General features: G+C 49.5%; 1 protein-coding gene across 4 annotated transcripts; it reads left to right on the plus strand.

The window, feature by feature from the left end:
• The first annotated feature begins 40 nt into the window (after window positions 1–40).
• Window positions 41–18,978, plus strand: HDAC8 (histone deacetylase 8). Of its 4 annotated transcripts, none has more exons than XM_058032516.1 (11): window positions 41–127; window positions 583–635; window positions 1,999–2,129; window positions 3,717–3,858; window positions 6,107–6,219; window positions 7,206–7,283; window positions 7,659–7,767; window positions 9,340–9,512; window positions 11,132–11,226; window positions 13,247–13,352; window positions 16,833–18,978. In XM_058032516.1, the coding sequence occupies exons 2-11, from the start codon at window positions 589–591 to the stop codon at window positions 17,225–17,227; spliced, it is 1,389 nt and encodes a 462-aa protein (XP_057888499.1). In that variant the 5' UTR covers window positions 41–127; window positions 583–588; the 3' UTR covers window positions 17,228–18,978. The 4 variants fall into 4 exon arrangements, with proteins under 4 accessions (XP_057888499.1, XP_057888496.1, XP_057888498.1 ...); XM_058032513.1 differs by having other exon boundaries at window positions 42–170; XM_058032515.1 differs by lacking the exon at window positions 16,833–18,978 and adding an exon at window positions 15,325–15,851 and having other exon boundaries at window positions 45–170.
• Window positions 18,979–19,319: the final 341 nt, after the last annotated feature.

Here is a 19,319-nt window from a genome sequence, read left to right on the forward strand (position 1 = left end):
CGGCACGCCGCGGGGCCGGAACTGCCGGTCGTGGCGTGCCCTGACTAGCGGCGTTGCGGGCGCTGGTCCCGGCTGTGCCGGCTCCCATGGCGGCGGTGCCGCCGCCGGTCTACGTATACAGCCCGGAGTACGTGACCCTCTGCGACTCCCTCTGCAAAGTGCCCAAGCGGGTCAGCGCCGCGGCGGGGGCGAGGGGGCGCGGGGAGCACAGCGGTGAGGCCCGGGCGCGGGCAGCCGGCGCCCGGCACGGCGGTAGGAAAGGAGGAAGCGGGGGAAACTCCCGGCGAGAGGAGTGTGGGGTTAGAGCGGGGATGGCTCGTCTGTGCGTTGACATCGCCCCTGGCACCGCGGGCTTGGACACTGAAGCGACAATTCCCTTTCCCGGGAGGCCGTGCGCGGCTGTGCTTCTGCCCGGGACACCGGAAGGCCCTTTCACACGGTATGGGCACAGGCCGGAGAAGGGACCCGGGCAGGGAAAGTCGCTGCTGGGAGGAGTCTGAGCCACACCTCGTCTGCGAGTCCTTGGGCCCCTGGTTGCTGGCTTTATGTTTCCTGCTCTCACAGTCTTATTCTTTTCTTTAGGCCAGCATGGTGCATTCACTGATTGAAGCATATTGCTTGCTTGACCAAATGAAGTAAGTGCTCCCGTTTCTGTGAAGGAATGTTTTAGTCTCCACTAAGGTTTGGAAGGTGCTGAGTAACTTCAAGTTTCACACTGTCCCTGCTGGTGGTGTGATTATAGGAGCCCTCACTGTGTGTATTTGCAGGATTAAAGGAAAATGTTTGTTTTGCTACATGGACACGATTACAGTAATTGTGGCAGGTGTAATTTATGGTTACCTCCTGGTTTGGTGGAGCACTTATAGCCTTGTGCTTTCTCTACAGAGTGTGTATCACCCCCATGCTTGAGACTCCTGAGTAGGGTGACAGTCTTGGTGCTGCTCCAGATCCACTGATCAGTCAGTGCTGATGCAGAGAGGGACCATATTGTTTAGGTGCATTGTAATATATCTGAGAGACTTTTTGTGAGGTCTACGTGCTATTCAGGAGAGAAGACCGGATGAGATCTGGGGCAGAGAAGTGAGGTACCTGCTGCCTCATTCAGCTCTTGACGCTGGGGCGTCAAGGTGAAGGGAAAAATAAGAAAGGCAGAGCTCAGTCCCTCTTGTGAAGCTTCTCCTAAAATATTAGAAAAAATGTACTCCAGTTCAGCACAACCAGAAGGTTTTTTTGAGACTTCTTTTTTAAAAGAATTTTTTTTTCTGGTAGAGTGTGCTTGGGAAATGACTGCAGGCATCATTATAGAGCAGACCTGAAGGACTGTTTGCCCTTGCATGGGATCGGAAGCATCAGGGCCAGCCTGGAGCTGGGAGCTTCCTATGTTCTTCCTGTAGCAACGGAGCTGTGCTGCACTGCCTGTGCGTGCTACCACTGTCCAAGTTTTGGGGAGGGTTCAGTGTGTTGCAGGATTTGTTTAGGCATACTGCAAAGCACCCAGACCCAGGAAGGTGCTGTGCAAGTTGCTTGGAACAGTGACAGTCTCTGCTTTGGTGCAGGTTACAGCATGTGAGAGGCATTGCACAGCTCCTGATCTAGGCTGAGGTCCTGCCACAGGGCTCTGCTGGGCCTGGGCATTTCCCTCCATTAGTTCCTCTGTGTTAACTGAATGTTGGATATGCTGGGGAATGCACAAACAGAGAGAACATGCAGAACAGGGAAAAAAAACTTGAAGCAAAGTGGGAAGGTTAATACAGGCAGCACCTGCAGTGTTCTTCACAGGGGTGGGCGCCCCAAACCAGGGGCATGGCCTGCTCCAGCTCAGCTGGGTGGCTTTCTAACTTGAGTGACAGCCCAGTGCAAGAAGAAGAGGGAGTTTTGTTTGCTTTTACAACAGTAACAGCCAAAAGAAGGCTCTTATTGTAAAGGCTAAAGCTGGATATTCCAGCTGAACACTGGATCCTCTTGCCTTGATGTGATCCCTTCTTCCTCTCTGCTTAGGATAGTCAAGCCAAAAGTGGCCTCCATGGAGGAAATGGCGAGTTTCCACACAGATGCTTACCTGCAGCACCTGCAGAAGGTCAGTGAGGAGGGGGATGATGACCACCCGGAGTCTGTGGAGTATGGACTGGGTAAGGATGCACATCTTAGGCAAGAGATTAATTGAGTGCCAGGGCCAGGATGCTTTTTGCTGGAGCTGCAGTTAGAGGGGTGAGCTCAGGGGGATGCTGGACTTAGTTTTGAAAGGAAACATTCTTTAACGGGGTGTTGCTGAACCCCAGCAGTCATCTGACAGGCTGGCACTTTCCCTGGTGCCAGCTGAGGGTAGAGCTAGCCTCACTTTGCTGCTCTGTATAGCTTGGCCTGTCTCTTGCTGACTGGGTTGCTCTGCTGCTCTGAGGCTCTGGAATGGGATGGAAGACCCTGATGCTGCCCTCGGGCTGGAGCTGGGACTGGCTGCTGCAAGCCTGCTGTGGGGAGGGCATGTGTGAACAGTGGCCTGGAGCTGTAGTGACCAGAGCAGCTGCAGAGCAATCTGGTGACTTCCGTGTGGAGCAGAGGGCTCTTGCCCTCCTGGACCTAAGACAGCTTGAGAAATGCAGCAGGTAAAGCAGGTGAGATGGCTATGGGCAGTTTTGGTATCAGGAATGGGAAGAGCGACCCAGAACTGAGGCAGAGTTGCAGATTCTTTGCTGCTCTCATGAGTGTGCCTTAGACTTTACATTCCTGAAGCTGCTCTGTCTACAGGAAGACAAGCAGCCCTGATATCAAGCTTTGTGGGCAACAGCTGCACGGAGGCTGCTGTAGGACTAAGTGGAGATCGTATTACAGACATAGACCTACAGTTTATCTAGGCTTGGCTAGTTTGTGGATGTCCATTTTTAGGGAAGAGGTATGTCAGTGACCATGCCAGGGTCTGGTCAGGTAGACAGAGACTTGAAAGTAGTTTTTTTTGTGAGATTGGTGTGAGGAACCAGTAGGTTCAGCAACCCAGGCACACAACTCAAAGTTGATTCAGGACACATTTTTAAACGAACTGAGTGCAAGAAAACATTTGGATTGTTGCTTTTTGTAGTGGGTTGATTTTTGTAGTGTGGTTGGGGTTTTTTTTGCTAGGTGCTTACCAAGATACAGTCTCTCTCCCCCTCAGTGGGGGGGGAGGGAAGAAAATCCAGTGGAAAAGAACATGTAGAGATAATAACAGGGAGGTGAGTCTCCAGTTACTGTCACCAGCAAAAGCGACTCTACATGGAAAAATTAATTCAATTTATTGCCAATTAATAATGGAGTAGAATAGTGAGAATTCAAAATAAAACTGAAATCACCATCCCCCTCATCCAGCTTTCTTCCCAGACTCAGCTTCACTCACTGCTCTTCTACTTTCCCCCTCAAGCAGTGTAAAGGGACAAGGAATGGGGGTTGTGGTCAGTTCACACCTCTCTGCTGCTCCTTCCTCTTCACTCTTGCCCCATGTGTGTGTGGGGTCCCTCCTGCAGGACACTCTCTTCCATGAACTTTTCCAGTGCTAGTCTTTCCTATGGGTAGTAGTTTTTCAAGAACTTCTCCAGTATGGGTCCTCCATGGGGTCAGTTCTTCAGGAACAGGCTGCTCCAGCCTGGATCTGTCTTGAAGACTCCAACAAAAGGAATGTGCTTCCCCTGGAGGAAAAGGCCTGTTGTGTCTGAGGTGCAAACTCTTACATGGACTCTTACCTGCAGGTTACGACTGTCCAGCCACTGAAGGGATCTTTGAGTATGCAGCGGCTGTGGGAGGAGCCACCATCACTGCAGCCCAGTGCCTGCTGGATGGCAAGTGCAAAGTAGCAATTAACTGGCCTGGAGGGTGGCATCATGCAAAGAAGTAAGAAAGCAATTCTTCCGTTGCGGTTTCTCATCTGGTGTCTGAACCCTGCTTCCCAGCTCCCAGCTTCCCTGAGAACCCTCAGGGCACAGTGATCTAGTTGGGAGAGAAAGCAAGGTGTGAGGGAAGGCAGGAGATAGAGAGGAAGGAAACAGGGGGCAGGGCAGAGGCCTGAGAGGAGGCAGGTCACTGCCCAGAGCTGGTGCTGTCACTGTCATGTGCTGCAGAGCAGGTCTGGGGCAGGTGTACTCACACAACATCTCAGCCCATTTCCTGGTGGGCACTTGGCTGCAAATGGCTTCAGCTGCAGCTTGCTGTGGAAGGAGACTTGCACTCAGCAGAGCTGAGCTCTCGCTCTATGCAGAACTGATGTCTTTTGGGAAATCTCCTGTTATATTCTGTCTGGATTGCATGGCTTAAAAAATGCCTGCAATGGAAAAAGTCTTAGCAGTGTTGCTGCTGCTGAGCTATTAGCACTGTTCTGGGAAGCAAAGAGTCTGTTTAAAAATAGGCATTTAATACTCACCAATCCCAAAGGAGTCTTCCCAGTCACCCCAGTAATTTGGCGTGTGATGGTTCAGGGTAGATGCCAGTCCAATGTGAAAGTCCAGTCAGACTGACTCCAAACTGCAGGTGCTTGATTCTAGGACCTGTGTCCTAGCAAAATACATTCCTTTTGTCAAAAACCAAAATACATTCCTTTTGTCAAAAACACCTGCTGTCTGGTGGTTTAGTTTCTTTCCAGGGTCCTAAAGGTAGGAATGACCTGGAGCTTTGGAAGCTCTTGGTTCAGAGGATGCCTTTGGGGTTGAGAGTAAGATGCTGAGTAAGTGCCTTTTCTCAAGGCAGCCTCACCCTCCGTTCTGGCAGTGATACTCAGAACTTTGCTGGGTGGATTTAGGGCAGCAGAGGGGAATCCCAAATGCTGGTCCTGAACTGCAGCTCCGACACTGCTCTGCTTTTGACTGAAGTGGTGTCCTGCTCTGCTTTGAGTTTCAGAGATGTGTATTACTGCATGGAGAGAGGGCTCAAGACAAGCTTCCTTGTGGGCTGTGAGGGAGGGGAGAAGTACATAATCACAGTTGAGTCAGATTTTCAGGATACCTGTTAACACCTCCATTTTCAGCATTACCATAAATGAAGAGAGTCACTGGAAAACACATGTGCTCCATGGCACTTGCAGAGAGTGAAAGCGAGTGTGGTTGTGCCACTCCTGGCTTGCTCCTCACTGTTCCCAGCTGTTGCTGAGCAGGAAATATCAGAGAGAATGAGCTGAGTGCTGTGACTGGAAGTCAAGAGGAATTTCCCAGAGGTGCATTTTGTATCCTGATATAATTTGTGGAAAAGGAATTTGGGTACTCCTGTTGCCAAGTATAAAGCTTCGCTTTAAAATAGCTATCCAGAGCAGATTTAACTTAGCATGTGGACTGGTGCTAAGTGGTGAGGGAGACTTCACTTTGGAGTGAGGCTGGAGTAGCGGTCAAGAAACTTTCTTGTTCCTTTGATGCCAGCAATTAAGCTGTCCCTGATTAATGTCAGTGATATATCTTTACATGGTACACCTGTCCTCTGTTTAGCTGCTGGGACTCTCTGGCTGAGCCCAGGAGCTGTATCTTGAGGACTGCATGTGGGACATGCCATTTGCATTTTCCTGGGAAGAGAAAGGAGGGAGTTACTTTGGCAAGAGGCTTAACCTTCATAGCCTGAGACTTTAAAACAGCAGGAGAATCCTGTGACTGGCTTAGGCCTGCCTTTCACTGCCAGGACCATCCCAGGACTTGTGACCCAGACAGCAGGGATGGAGTGGCTGCCTATCTATGCCAGTCCAGAACTCACAGGAAAATTGCCAAGGGGATGTCCTCTTGCCTCAGAGAGAGTGGGTTTGAGTCAGGTGGCTCTGAACTTCTTTAAAATGTCTCAGGTGCAGAAAGCTAACATTTTATTTGTTCAACAGCGCAGTGGTCAGAGGTACCCTCCTCAAACCAGTGTCTTTCTGCAGAGCTGACTGATGCTTACCCAGCTGCCAGAAAGCCCAGAGTTGAGAAGCAGTTGGCAAGCATTCCTGTTCTCTGTGCTTCCCAGCCATGCTTTGAACTGTTCCTGACCCGTCTCTTGGTCACTGCTGGGCTGAGTTTTTGTACTCCTCTGTGCCCCTGTGAGGTGGACACTTGCAAAGCTAAAGTGAGAATGCTGAAATCAGTGGTGATTGCATTGGCAATATTCAATGTCACAGACATTGTTTTCACAGGGATGAAGCTTCTGGTTTCTGTTACCTGAATGACGCTGTCTTGGGGATCCTGCGACTGCGCCAGAAATTTGACCGCATCCTTTATATTGATTTGGATTTGCATCATGGGGATGGTAAGGCCCAGCAAAGGCTGCAAACAGCACAGCTGCACAGACTCAGGAGGGAATGGGAGAAGGCAAGGCCTATCTGCACAGCAGGGGTTTACTTGCTGCAACAGCCATGGCTTCGGCTCCTTTCGGTGCAGTGGAGTTCCCCCAATCTATTTATGCCTTGTCCTGCTTTACAGACTTGCCCAATGCTGCTCCTCAGACTTCTCTTGTGGGTCTGGGCAGAAGTCTTGTACCTAAAGCAACAGATAATGTGTCCCAGTCTCCCATCCTGGCAGAGCAGTTGGTGTCAGGGTTTAATTGTTAAAGTGTCCATAGCAAGAGGGAAGTAGCCAGTAGTAAGTGCTGCTTTTAAAAGAAGGCTTGATACTATAAATCTAGAGGCAAAGCTGGCCTTGCCGAAACTGCTCCCTCCTTCAGGGACATTGTTTCTACCCCATTTAACATTTCCTGCTCTCCTAAATTTTATGACGTGTTTAATTTTGTTCCATTTTCTCCCTGTATTTGGTTTCTGTTAAGTTTCCTATTATTTATTTTTTCCCTCTCCATGCCCGCTGTCTTAATAGTGTCTTTAAGGAAAATGCACGTTGAACCACAGCAGCATTGAGAAAAAGCAAGAGAGCCCAGTAGCACTGGTTCTGATCAGAGCCAGGCTCTGGCCAAGTGAGCCCTGCTTGGATCCCTCTCCCAGCTTCACAGGCCTAGCAGCACAGGCAAGTGCTGCAACCATGGGTAGTGACGTGAGATATTCAGATCCATTCAGTACTGATTAGCACGAGACCTGCCAGATTCGTAGCAGTTGTGATCTTTGCTGCAGTTGAACTCCAGTCTCTGTGGACTGAAGACGTATTGAGCCAGATCTGCATTTCTACTTTGCTTATGGTGCTCCTTCTCTGCTTGCTGCCTGTGTGTATCAAGCAACTCAGTGTGTTCAGACTGTCATTTATATAAATGATGCGTGAACGTTTTTTTTTTTTTCAATTTCCTAATAGGAGTTGAGGATGCCTTTAGTTTCACCTCGAAGGTCATGACTGTTTCTCTGCACAAATTTTCACCAGGATTTTTCCCAGGCAAGTTGAACTTGTGAGGTTTGTGCTCATTTGGTTCACACGTCACTGGTGAGGCCTCCATAAAGACAAGATGTAAAAGCATGTCTTGCTGTCTCTTCTCACGACCCAGGAAAAGGAAAGAGGGGGAGCTACATTTTTGCATTTCCCCCTTTCTGGTTGTAGCTGAGCTCTAGGCAGAGTTCCTTTGATGCTGCATGGCAGAATTGGGTGAAGGATAGAACTGGGTCACTCCACCCCACCTTTCTTGGTGGTGGCAAGTGGACTTCTTCATACACATGCTGAATGTCCTGGCTCTCATTGTGCCTTTGAGACACCCCACGCGTCTCTTGCTGCTGCTTTACTTTCCCTTCTAATTGGGGTGTTTCTCTTGTGCAGGCACTGGTGATGTGACAGATGTTGGCCTGGGAAAAGGTCGCTACTACAGCGTGAATGTGCCCATTCAAGATGGCATCCAGGATGAAAAATATTACCAGATCTGTGAATCGTAAGCCCTCTTGCTCTTATACAGCTGGCTTGGATGGGATTTTAGAGAGAGAATAAGATACTACACAGCTTAGTGTTTTTAATTACAGTCCTTTCTTAAGCCTTGTCCCTTCCCCTGTTGCAGCCTTTGATTACAATGAACATGGACTCTTAAGTTGTCAGAGGTCTTGTATGAATCCTTAGACAAACTGAATATACAGAGACATTGTGGGTGGCTGGAGGGGTCTCTGCCGTGGGTTAGCCTGTCTCCTTAGATACACCTCCACAGGTGTCTATCTAAGAAGAGACTGAGAAGTGACAAGTATTTTTTAGCTGTGGACTTAGGGCTAGATGTTTTTTCTTCAAGTAAGTGCTCTGAATTCTGACTGTGGAACATATGCTTGGGGCTTAGCTAAAAGCATTTTCCTAGCACCTTCTGTCTGTGCTGGAAAAATAAAAGGCTGAAGGCTGAATATCTGACAGTGACAGAGCTGCCTCCTGGCAGTCCCCTGTGTCCTTCAGATGATGGTGGACCTCACAAGCTGTTGCCCATGTCAAAACTGGGCTGCAGGTCTTGTTCTTTTCCAGGGGAGAGGAGTCTCAGTGCAGGGCTGCAGGATGTGGTAGCATGTCCACCTCTAACACTTGAGGGCGGAAACCTCTCTAAACTTGTAGGCCAGTAGGGCAGTCATGCAGGGGGCCATGCCTCCTGTTGGCTTATTGGTGCTTGCCATTGCTGGGGCAGAGCAGCCCTCTTTGTGCTGGAGGACATGCTTTCAAAAGGCAGCTCTGGGGTCAGGAACCCATTCAGGAGGAGCCTGCTGCGTGCATTCACAGCTGAAGGACATCATAACTTACAATAGATTTCAAGCTGTGTAGAGCTGAAGCTTCTGCAAAGAGACTTAGAGATCTCTGAGATCTATCCTGGCTGGGAGGCAGTCCATGGACATGACCATGGATGTCTCATCCAGCTGTTGTTTGAGGGTAATTGCCCGTATTTCCCAAAACCACAATGGGCTTGAAGCATGAAGCTCTGTCCAATGCTGGTTTTTGCAGGCTGACTACATCCAGCACAGAGCTTCTCCTCATAGTTTTGCCTCAAGAGCCATACAGGAGAGAGGAGAGTAAGACCCTAGCCAGTCTTCCTCTGTTTCTCCTGTCCTCTCCTGGCCTGTCCTGGTGAGAGGTGTCTGAGAGTTCAGGGTGGTTGTTTTGCCAGACCCTGACCTCCACTATAACTTTCACAGGGCAGAAAAGCCCCTGGACCATCGTGCAGCCAAAAGGCCGACTGTAAATGTGGAGTTTGATGCTACCACTAAACTGGTGAGGACTAGATCCCCCTCTGCCATGTTATCAGTGGTGCTTTTGCATTCATCAGCCTTTTGATAAGTGCTCTGAGAGCTAAAATTGCTGTGGAGGTAGAAGGCTCAGAGCAGAGGCTGGGAGTAGAGGTATTGTAACTGGTGTGAGTTGGGTGGAAGCAGAGAATGCAGAAACCCTGAGAGGCATTGGTTTATCTGAGTGACCAGGGCCATGCTACCAGCATTCCTCTGGGCTGTGCTGGCAGTAACTGGACTGCTTCTCTTCTCTCTAGAGTGCTGAAGGAGGTGTATGCTGCCTTCAACCCTGATGCAGTTGTGCTGCAGCTGGGGGCGGACACCATTGCTGGAGACCCCATGTGCTCTTTCAACATGACACCTGAGGGAGTGGGGAAGTGCCTTAAGTATGTCCTGCAGTGGCAGCTAGCAACTCTTGTCCTGGGAGGAGGTGAGTGCATCCTGCTGTTCTCAGAGAAATGTGTTTGTCCTCCTGTGACCCTGCCTTGAGTGCCTGCCCGCCCTTGGGCTCAGGACTGGCAAGGGTTTAGCAGGGTGACTGCTGGGCAGTGTCAGGAGGATGCACTGAGGCATAATACTCTTTTCTCACACCTGAAATCATTTATACTGACAGGTGCAAGTCTCAGTACTGACTCAGATCTTGAGTTAAAAGCTGCATGGCTCCTCTGGAGAAGAGGAGAGGCCAACAAACTGACCCTGACTTCTCAGTGACATCTCTGATTCCCATCTCTACTGATCAGCCCTTTGGCGCTTCACTTTAAAAGTGAACACTGTGTTCCCAAACCTACCTTGGGCACCTGGTGATGAATGGTTTCATTAAGATTCAAGCAGGGGCTTGGGACAAGGCCTGCAAGATACAGCAGGGCTCTGATACCCAGTGAAAGCTAAGCTGGACTTTGTTGTGTTGCCTAATCAGCTGCTTGTTCAGTGGGGAGAGCACAGGACAGGTGTTATGTTAACAGAGCATTTCAGAACCACAAAAGCCCCTGTGTGCCAGGGAAAGCCCCTGAGCTCCATGACTGGAGCCGGAGCAGTCTAGGTGTTGTCCTTTTTTAGATGGGGAAATCATGTATAGCATATTAAGGCTAATATTTAATGTGCCTGATGTCCTTTGTTTTGGAAAGGTTATCAGTGTTCAGTCCTGCTGTGCCTTGTCTGTGAGTGTGCTGGAGATGTCACCTGTCAAACAAAACACAAAACTTCTGTTAAAAAATGAGGATCAACTATGTGTCACTTGTGAAAACAGCAAAGGAGTGTCCACCACTGGAGCATGTGGAAGCATTTGAAGTGGAAATTGGGGGAGGAGTAAAAAAAAAAAAGCAGGGAAAAAAACCCACTGCAGACAGAAGGGAATATCAGAATAATATGGTCTGTCTTGTCAAAGTGCTTTTCTCCCTTTACTCTTCTAGTCGTCTGTTCTGGAAAAAAACATACCTGAGTCTCTTGCAGGATTGCTTTCAGCTAAGGTTTCTCCTTGTGGGCTCATGTTCCTTTACCATGTAGGTAACCATTTCTTGCTCACTGTGAAATCTCATTTCAGTGTAAAACAGTTGCAAGTTATAGTGATGAGTTTCACATTTGTCCTTTCAAACATGACGGTGCTGAAGAGCTCACCAGGGTATGGCTGGGCATGTGTATTTTGCTTCATAGGTCAAAGGCTGGTATTAAAAAGGAGGAAGCCCCCATTTCTGCTGCAGCCTGCTACTTGAGAATGGCTCTTCTTGTTGCCAGGAGAGAGTTGAGCACATGGGGTTGTGAGCTCATCCTGACTCTGAGATGGTGGCTGGAGGACTGGCCTCTGCCACGCTGGTTGTAACTGGGGTTCAGTTTGAGTGGTCTGCTCTTGCATACACTGTCATTCAGACTTGGCCTTGTGTAGCCAGCAGGTGCAGAAGGCAGGTTTTGGGCATGGCTTGAGTGGAGGAAATAGCTGAACTCATGTAACCTGCACACAGTGGTTTCATGATTTGTTCCTTCCACCTAAATCTCTTTTTTTCTTTTCCCGTTCCTCACTCTTCCTCCTCAAATCCCAATTCTTGCTGGAAACAGGAGGTTACAACCTTGCCAACACCGCTCGCTGCTGGACATACTTGACTGGGGTCATCCTTGGGAGAACACTGTCCTCTGAGATCCCTGATCATGAGGTAATGCTTTGAAAAACCCGTCTCCTTGCAGAAGAGCCAGTTGTTCTGCCTAATCCACACAGCATCCTTGCCACACAGTCCTGTTTTGTGAAGACACTTATGTAGCAGTATGGTTGGTGCTCGTGCCCAAAACCAGAGGCTGTCTGCAGCTTTCTGTGAGGGGTTTAATGTGCCCGTAAACTCCAGTCTCAGATAGTAACAGAGAGGATGGGCAAAAGGATTACGTGGTTTCCTCAAAGAGCTCTTTAGGATGTGCCTTTTGCCTTCTCAAGGCTTTAATTTTTTTTTTCAGCTGAAGTTTGAGTGACCACAGTGCCTGTTGCTCTGCTTTCCTCGTCCTCCCCCTGAGGGTTCTGTCTCGTGACCAGCAGTGTCTGGTAAAGAGTAGCCAGGGCCCAGCACATTCCAATAAGTTGCTTCTCTCTGGAGTTGACACAGAATGCACCTTGCAAATATTCTGTCACTATATTAGGGTCCTGTAGTTGTACAGGGATGAACTTCCAAACCACTGGAGCAGAGAATTCCCCAGAAGCTGGCCCGTTTCCTCCCATTTTCTATGCTTCTCATGACTGTCCACCCTTGGGGCAGATCTCTGAATGACCTTCCTAGAAATCTCTGTCCTGACTCTCAACATGGTTTGAACTCCACTGACTCTAAACATGTTATCAGCTGTACTGAGGAGACACATAAGAGACATAGCAACCATAGCAACAAGAACATACTTTCTGTAACATCCAAAGAGAATTCAAAATTCTTGAAAAGCTGTTGTAACAGGCCTGAAGGAGGAAGAGGGAGTGACAAGTTGGGAAAAATCATCCTCTCCTGTTTCTCCCTCAGGCCGAGTACTATTATTAATGGACTAACAAAGGTAGTGCCTAAGGTAAGGGTAGGAGAGGAACACTGAATACACATCCCAAATGACCCTCCTTGCCATTGTTATAATTTCATAAACTGGTATCACAGAGTACAGCAACAAAACAGTCCTGATCCCTCTCCTGCTCTGAAAAATATCATCACAAGGAACACATATATGCTCACACATACATACCACACCCACATGAACAGACCAAGCAGCATTGTGACCAGTGGTTCTCTACCTAATATGAACAAATGCTTAGAATCAAATTTGTTTCCATACTGGGCAGCAATTAAAGTTGTCTTAGGAATGGTACTTTCCAATTTAGTGCTCCTGCTAAGAGCATGAACAATTTACTAAATAATAACAGTGACAATACTAATGACAGAGGGAACAAGAAAACAAAAAACAATTCACATAGAAACACCCCTGCCCCCTGACAACAGACAAAACCGCATGGCTTCCTCTGCCACATTATTTAAGCTGGAAGGAATCCCTTCTGTCTGGAAGAGTCCCTTTCCCCTGCCCTCAGCAATGATGAGAGATGGTGTAGAATAACCTCCGTGTCCTGGCCATGCCTCCTCCCAGCTACTCTGAAAACTGACCCTGTCTTGGCCAGACACAGTGGCTCACAGTAACCTGTGATTCTGCGTTAGCACATCGACCCCATGTGCTGCAGATTTCCTGCATGCTGTCTGAGCACTCAGCCAGGAGAGACACAGTATCCTTCCAGCACACTGATTTTTCCTTTCCCAGGTGTTTCACAGTCATGTCAGTGCAGTGTTCAGCAGGATGGGAAGTGACAAGTAGGATATGTGATTACAGCACTTGAAATTTAATAGTAAAAAAATCCCATTTGCAGGTATCTGTGTGTAAAATGAGTGTCAACAGCTTTCCCAAATAAAGCATTGGGATAGACATTTGACTGCTTTTTGGTTGCTTCACTGGCTCTGCTTCCCATCCCTTGAACTGGGAAGCGGTTGAAAACTCCAGGTGGACACAGACACTGCTGAAGTACCACCTTGATGTAGTGAAGTTACATGTGGCCCTTAGGTAGAGAAATGTTTTTTTGCCTTTTTACAAACAGGAACCCATGGGGAGCCCTCTGTCTAGCCTCAGCCTTCAGAGACCTCTCTGTTGATTTTCCTCTCCTCCTCCCTGCAGTTCTTCACAGAGTATGGTCCTGATTATGTGCTGGAGATCACACCAAGCTGCAGACCAGACCGCAATGAGCCACAGAGAATTCAAGAAATTCTGAACTCTATCAAAGGTGTGTTTGCTTCAGGCTTACAGGTTTTTTTAGAGAGGGCTTCAGAAAAGCTTCTTGGAGCCTTTCTCACTGACTGGAAAGATGAACCACATTCACGTGGCTGCTCATTAGTGCAGTGTCACTGGCCTCCCACATCCCTTGGGATTTTCAGGGTTGGTGGTACAGAGTAATGGGTTCCTGTAGCAAAAGTTGCCATTGCCTTTGCTCTGGCTGGGTAGGGGAGCATGGGGCCTTGTCCTTTTTGGAATCATAGAACAGCCCAGGTTCTAAGGGACTTCAAAGATCACCTAGTCCAAACTTTTAGTGGGAAAGGGATCATAGACAAGATTACCTAGCAAGTCATGTCCTGAAAACTTCTGACAGTGAGGCCGCTACCTCATCCCTGGGGAGTTTCCGCCAGTGATTGATTGTTCTCGCTGTAAAAAAAAAGCACTTAAAATAAGGTGAAACTTCTCCTGGTGCAACTCACACCTGTTGTCCCTTGTCCTCTCCATGTGCCTCCTTGTGAAGAGAGAGCTTCTGTCCTCTGAAGCCTACAGAGCAGGCTTCAAGTACTAGATTACTGTGATGAAGTCCCTCCTAAGCCTTCTCTTCCACAGGCAGAGTCTCTCCTCATTGGGCAGGTTCTCCAGCATCTGATCACCTTTTTGGTCCTCCTTTGGACCCTCTCTGCTCTGTCCATGTCTTTCGTGATTTGTGGGGATCATAACTGGACACAGTACTCATCATTTGTCTGATGGACCTGGAATGAGATAATCCAGTTTTTCTTAGTAATGCTCCTACACAGGCTGCACAGGATATAGTTTGCTTCACTCCTGCAGCAGCACACTACTGGATCCCATTCAGCTTGCTGCCTATCAGGATCCCCACATCCATTTCCACAAAGCTGCTTCCCAGTCACACAAATCCCAGCCTGAACTGGCCACCTTCTATCTCAAGAGCAGGACCTTGGTTTTGCCTTTGTTAAACTTAAAACTGTTATTTGTAGCCCAGTCTTCCAGCCTGTCCTACTCTCTTAAGATACCTCTTCCTTCTGACCTGTTCACCGCAGCACCCAGTTGGGTGCTGTGGTTGTTTTCAACCCAGGTAATTTACAATGTTGAGCAATATGTATCAGTATCGGTCCCTGGGGGACCCCACTTATGACAGGCTGCAAGACAATGTAAAGTCCCTTGATCACCACCCATTGCTAGCTCCCTCCCTATCCCCTTTGCAGACGACCCATCCAGTCTGTGTCTTTCCAGCTGGTCCAGGAGGAGGCTGTGGGAAATAGCTTTCTGGAATTGGAACAGGTCTCCAGCAGGCAGGACTTGAAGCTCTTCAAGTCCAGGACAGGCAGCTCGGTGAGCTCTGCCAGCTCCAGCACTGAAACTCATTCAATGCCCTTACCCATCTGTCTTGTCTCTCTCTGCAAGAGGGGCTCAGAGCAGCATGATGGGGCTTGGCACCCCTTTTCTGCAGTGTGCTGGTGTTAGAAGTAGGATAGGAAGTCCAGTGGCTGTGGATGCCTTCAGGTGTCCATTACCAAGCACAGGCCAATCCTAGGGAGAGGGCATCCCTTCCCTGGGAAAATGTCCAAGAGGGCAGGAGGAACAGCATCACTCCAGAGCTGGAAGGGGTGGGGGAGGGCTGTGCACTCCTGTCTGTGAATCCAGCCTGAAAGAAGGACAAGGCAGCAGGGAGTGAGCATGCCCATCTCGGATGCTGGTCCATAAATCCCGAAGCAGCATTCAGCATAGTGAAAGCATTGGCAAGGTCCCCTTGTGGTAATTTCCAAAGCTTGGCTCAAATGAGGGCAGCAGCCTCTGCAGAGGGAGTGAGGGGTCAGCAGGAATTGAGATCTGTGCTGAGGCTGGAATTCCCATATCATGGTCTAGTCCATCAGGCATGGGAGTGGCACCCCTTGCCAGGTCACTCCATCAGGCTAAAATATCAGTGGAAATACCCTTTTTTTGCTTCCTTTTGTTTGCAGGGAATCTGAAGCACGTTGTTTAGCAGAAAAGGAAGGCTCAGGCAAGAGCATTTCCTGTGGGGAAGACAGCATATTTATGTGAACAACTGATGAAATTTGTGGCTGCAGGGAATCTTTCAAAGAAAGTACTGTTGGTTGGTTAACTTTTTTTTCTCTTTAAAGAAGAAAAGCTGCCGCATGCCACAAGCTCTGTGGCTCTTCCCAGGCAGGAGTGTGGGCCCTCCAGCCACAGCCGTCCAGTGCTGGGAGAGCCTCCCTTGCTCCTTTCCCCTTCCTTTTTTAACACCACAGTTTGTTCTCACAACTGCTTTTAAATGTATTTTAAGAGAGGAGCTGCTCAGAGCTGTGAGCCCTCCCCAGCTGGAGCCCAGTGCTGTGTTACCTACTTGGCAGGGCCACAGCCTCAGAGCTGCCCACTTGGGAAGTAGAGCCTGAGAGCTACCCTGGTTGTGTTTCTTACCCACAGAAAGGCATAGCCATTGTGGTTTTAACTGGGAATTTTTAAAAAATAAAATACTTGAAATACTCCTCCAGCTCTTTCCTTTCTTCTTCCACCCATCCTGTCTTGCCAGTGCTCTTTTCCACAGCACACCCCCCCTCCCCCTTCCCACCTACTGCAAAGCCATTTGTGAGCTCCTGAAATCCTGCACAGAGGGACCAGAGCCTGGAGAGCCTCTCAAGAATGTCAAGGGCGATGCAGGGCGTTGTGGCAGCTCCTCTTCTGGGAGATCTTGGATGAACTTCCAGATGCTCTGGTGCCCCATGAGAGCTGCCACGAGGTGTCTCAGCAAGGCAACAGGTATACAGGTATCTGGAGCAGAACTCTCCCAGTGCCAGGAGCCATGAAACCTGGCCTCTGTCGCCCTTGTCACCTCATTCTCCTAGCCCATGGACTTTTTATTGTGCTGTTTTTTTATAAAGATGCCTAGTCACTGGAGGAAAGCATATTTCCTGTGGCTTTAATTAGATTATGCTGGAAGAAACAGCAAGACAAAGGGGTTCCCAGCCTGGCCTTGGCTTTGTTTTTTGCTCTGTTGTTTTTCACTGCTGATTGAAAGAACGGGAAATCTGGTATGGAGACAGGTCAGCAGGATGTGGCTCCCATGACTCCTGACCTCTTGCCTGCTTCCATGTACCCCTGGCACCTGGTGTCGTGTGCTGTGGTGAGACCAGTCTTGTGTGGTGACCACTGGCAGAAAGCTGCTGCTGCCATTGCTCTAGCAAAGGATCCCAGTGCCCTGGGGAGATGTCAGGATTTGGGACTGCCCATCCAGGGAAAAATGCGAGGAATGAGGGAGTAGAGAAGCTGGCCAACTGCTGCCTCTGACCCACCTCGGGGCCCCATGTGCTCTGTCCCCACAGCAGGTAGACTGCCCTTGTGAGAGCTGTGGGAGCTGTTTCAGGAACACAGTTGGGAAAATAAACAATACGAAACCCCACAAGTGTCAAGGGTTGTGGCTTTTAGGTGAGATGCCTCTTGGGTTGAAATCCTCACATTCCCTATCCAGAGTGGGATGGCCGTCTTGCCGCCCACGCAAGGGAGCCAAGCCGGAGCGCCGTTCCAGTCCCTCCCTGTCGGGCACGTCGCTGTACCAGACCCGCCTGGGGCAGCCCGCGTTCCTCTGGGCGCTGCAGTGTCCTCGTGGACGCCGGAGATGAGCTGTTGACAGTCCCCTCCCCGGGGCACGAAGGACCTCTCGTGGTGGCGATCCTGCGCTGCTACCCTTTCGGGGCCGAAGAGATGCCGGCGGTAGGGACTGCGCCTGCTCCCCGCCCCTGTGGTCCCCCAAGGCGGGTCCGAACCTCCTTGTGGGCCATCTTGTGCCTGCAGAAGTTCCACGTCCAGACCCGCGCCCCAGGGAGACTCTGGAGCCCCCCGGAGCCCGGCTCGCCGCTCGCCTAGGGCTTGGGGACGCAGCCGCGGGGAGCCGCCCCCTCCAGGCTGCTGGCCCCGGCCTCATCGACTCGGACCCGGCCGACAAGGTGCTCAGGTCGCTGGTGGTGGAGCTTGGCCTCAGCAGGGCGGACGAGCTGCCGGAGCTCTGGCTTGGTCACCACGAGCTCGACTCCCGGTCGGACCTGCCGGTCGGAGCGCGGCTGGGGCGGGGGCCTCCTACCTCACCTCACCAGTGAGCAGCGTCCCGGCGCCCCGGGCACCAGCGCAGCGGCAGCGGGGAACGCTCGACACCCGGCCGAGTGTGGGACGGGGCTGGAGGAGGAGCTGCGGCCGCGCTGCCCGTCCTAAAACGCGCCGGCGTCGCTGTGGGCCCGACGGGCGAGGCGTCTCCAGCCGCCGTGTAATGAAATCCGGAAGGATCGTTGTTCCCACGGCTGTGCCCTTTGTCCATTTCGGCGAAGGACATTGTGTGAAGCAGCCCTTGATGGAAGGAGAGTGGGCCCCCCAAAGCTCCAGTGTGTCTTCTCGGCTTATGATATTCCCATCCTTGTTGTTGTTGAAAATTATACAACTTTCCTAGTAACTTTTCTAGTTAAAATTTTTAATGAATTGTTTTAATCAATCATGAACAGTGTAATTTTCCACCGTAGCCAAGCACTTAGCAAGGTTTTTCATAAACTGCTATTGTAGGAATGCAGGTCAGGAAAATTACTAAAACTTTTAAGTTTTGCTAAGCCAACTTTGATACACTTAATTGGACTAAGCATGGGAGAGACATAGTGCTGAAACTGGACTCATGGAATGCAAAATTTATAGTCTGCAAGAACATTTTGCATGACCCAGAAATAAAGAAACTAACAAAGACAATTCAGCAATTGTCTTATCTGGGAAAAAGATAGTAAGATAATGTTATAGATACATATTATAACAGCGGCTTTTCACTAATATTAAAATGGATTTATATGTGGGATGTTAAAGTAACTTTCTAACAAAGATTGTTTTTATTTCTGTTGTTAATTAAACTTAGACATAGTAGTGAAAGAGCTATGCTTGTGTTAAAATGCCTGCTTGGATGAAATAACATCCAGTGAACACAGGATGAGGACACCTGCTACAGATATGCCAACGATCAGCACTCACCATCTGAAGGCAGTGTGGATCAAGGCCCAAAACCAGGAGATGATAAGAATGGATTAAAACCACAACCAAGGAATCTGCATGCTCTAAAAAGGCAGACGCAAGGAGGAGCCCTGCTGAACAGTTCTTGGAACATGTAAACTAGTTTGGGGAAAATGTTTACTATGCATAAGGGCCTATGAATATATAACAGGCTGATGTAACAGAAAGGTATTTAAGTGGTATCCCCAAAGATAACTGTGTGGTCTTGGCTGAGTGCCAAGATGCAGCCAGCTGAAATAACCTTTGCCCTGTGGTCCTTGTCTCTTAGTGCCCTTTATTAAACTTTTTAAATTTTCACAGGAGAGTGAACAGATTTTTCACAGATCATAACGACTGAAAATGTAGGCTCATGAGCATGAGAAGTAAGAAATCTGTAACCAGTAGAAGATAAAATACTAATTAATGAAGAGAACTATGTATTTTATAGCAAATGAACATTAATTGCTTTGCTAAAGTGCATAAGTAATGAAAAGTTTTGGAAGTGTGCAAAGTGTGTAAGTTGCAAGTGTGTGTGATAGGTGGAGCTCCCTCTATTCACCCAGCACTCTGAATAAAGTAATGCTGCTTTCTAATCTAAATGTAGAGTTTCATTTATCCCGACGTTTTCGGTGACAGAGTCACCCTGGGGGATGGGACCTCTGTCCCAGCCACACCCTGCTACGGGAGCGATGCTGCGGAGACGTGCTAGGTGTGGGGCTGTTGCGCTTACCGGGCTGCCTGGCAGGATGCGGGAGCCTGGGACTGTCCCGGGGACTCCGGAGCATCGTGGGGACACGTCTGCCGCCCTGGGGTGGGCAGCTGGGACCGCTTGACCCCCGAGCCGCCTTCAGTAGTGGGCGCTAAGGCCGGGCATCAGGTTTGGGGCTGCGTGGGGTCCCAGCTCTACCCGGGGAGGGGCCGCGGCAGGGGGGAGACACAG

Source organism: Melospiza georgiana, chromosome 12 (genome assembly GCF_028018845.1).
Source record: "Melospiza georgiana isolate bMelGeo1 chromosome 12, bMelGeo1.pri, whole genome shotgun sequence".
NCBI lineage: Eukaryota > Metazoa > Chordata > Aves > Passeriformes > Passerellidae > Melospiza > Melospiza georgiana.

Bases quoted from the DNA above. Each gene is read 5' to 3' on its own strand.
- HDAC8 (XM_058032513.1), top strand. From the start codon at position 87: ATGGCGGCGGTGCCGCCGCCGGTCTACGTATACAGCCCGGAGTACGTG. The intron at 6,220-7,205 runs GTAAGGCCCAGC...ATTTCCTAATAG, and splicing joins GGATTTGCATCATGGGGATG to GAGTTGAGGATGCCTTTAGT. The intron at 13,353-16,832 runs GTGTGTTTGCTT...TTCCCTATCCAG, and splicing joins AATTCTGAACTCTATCAAAG to AGTGGGATGGCCGTCTTGCC.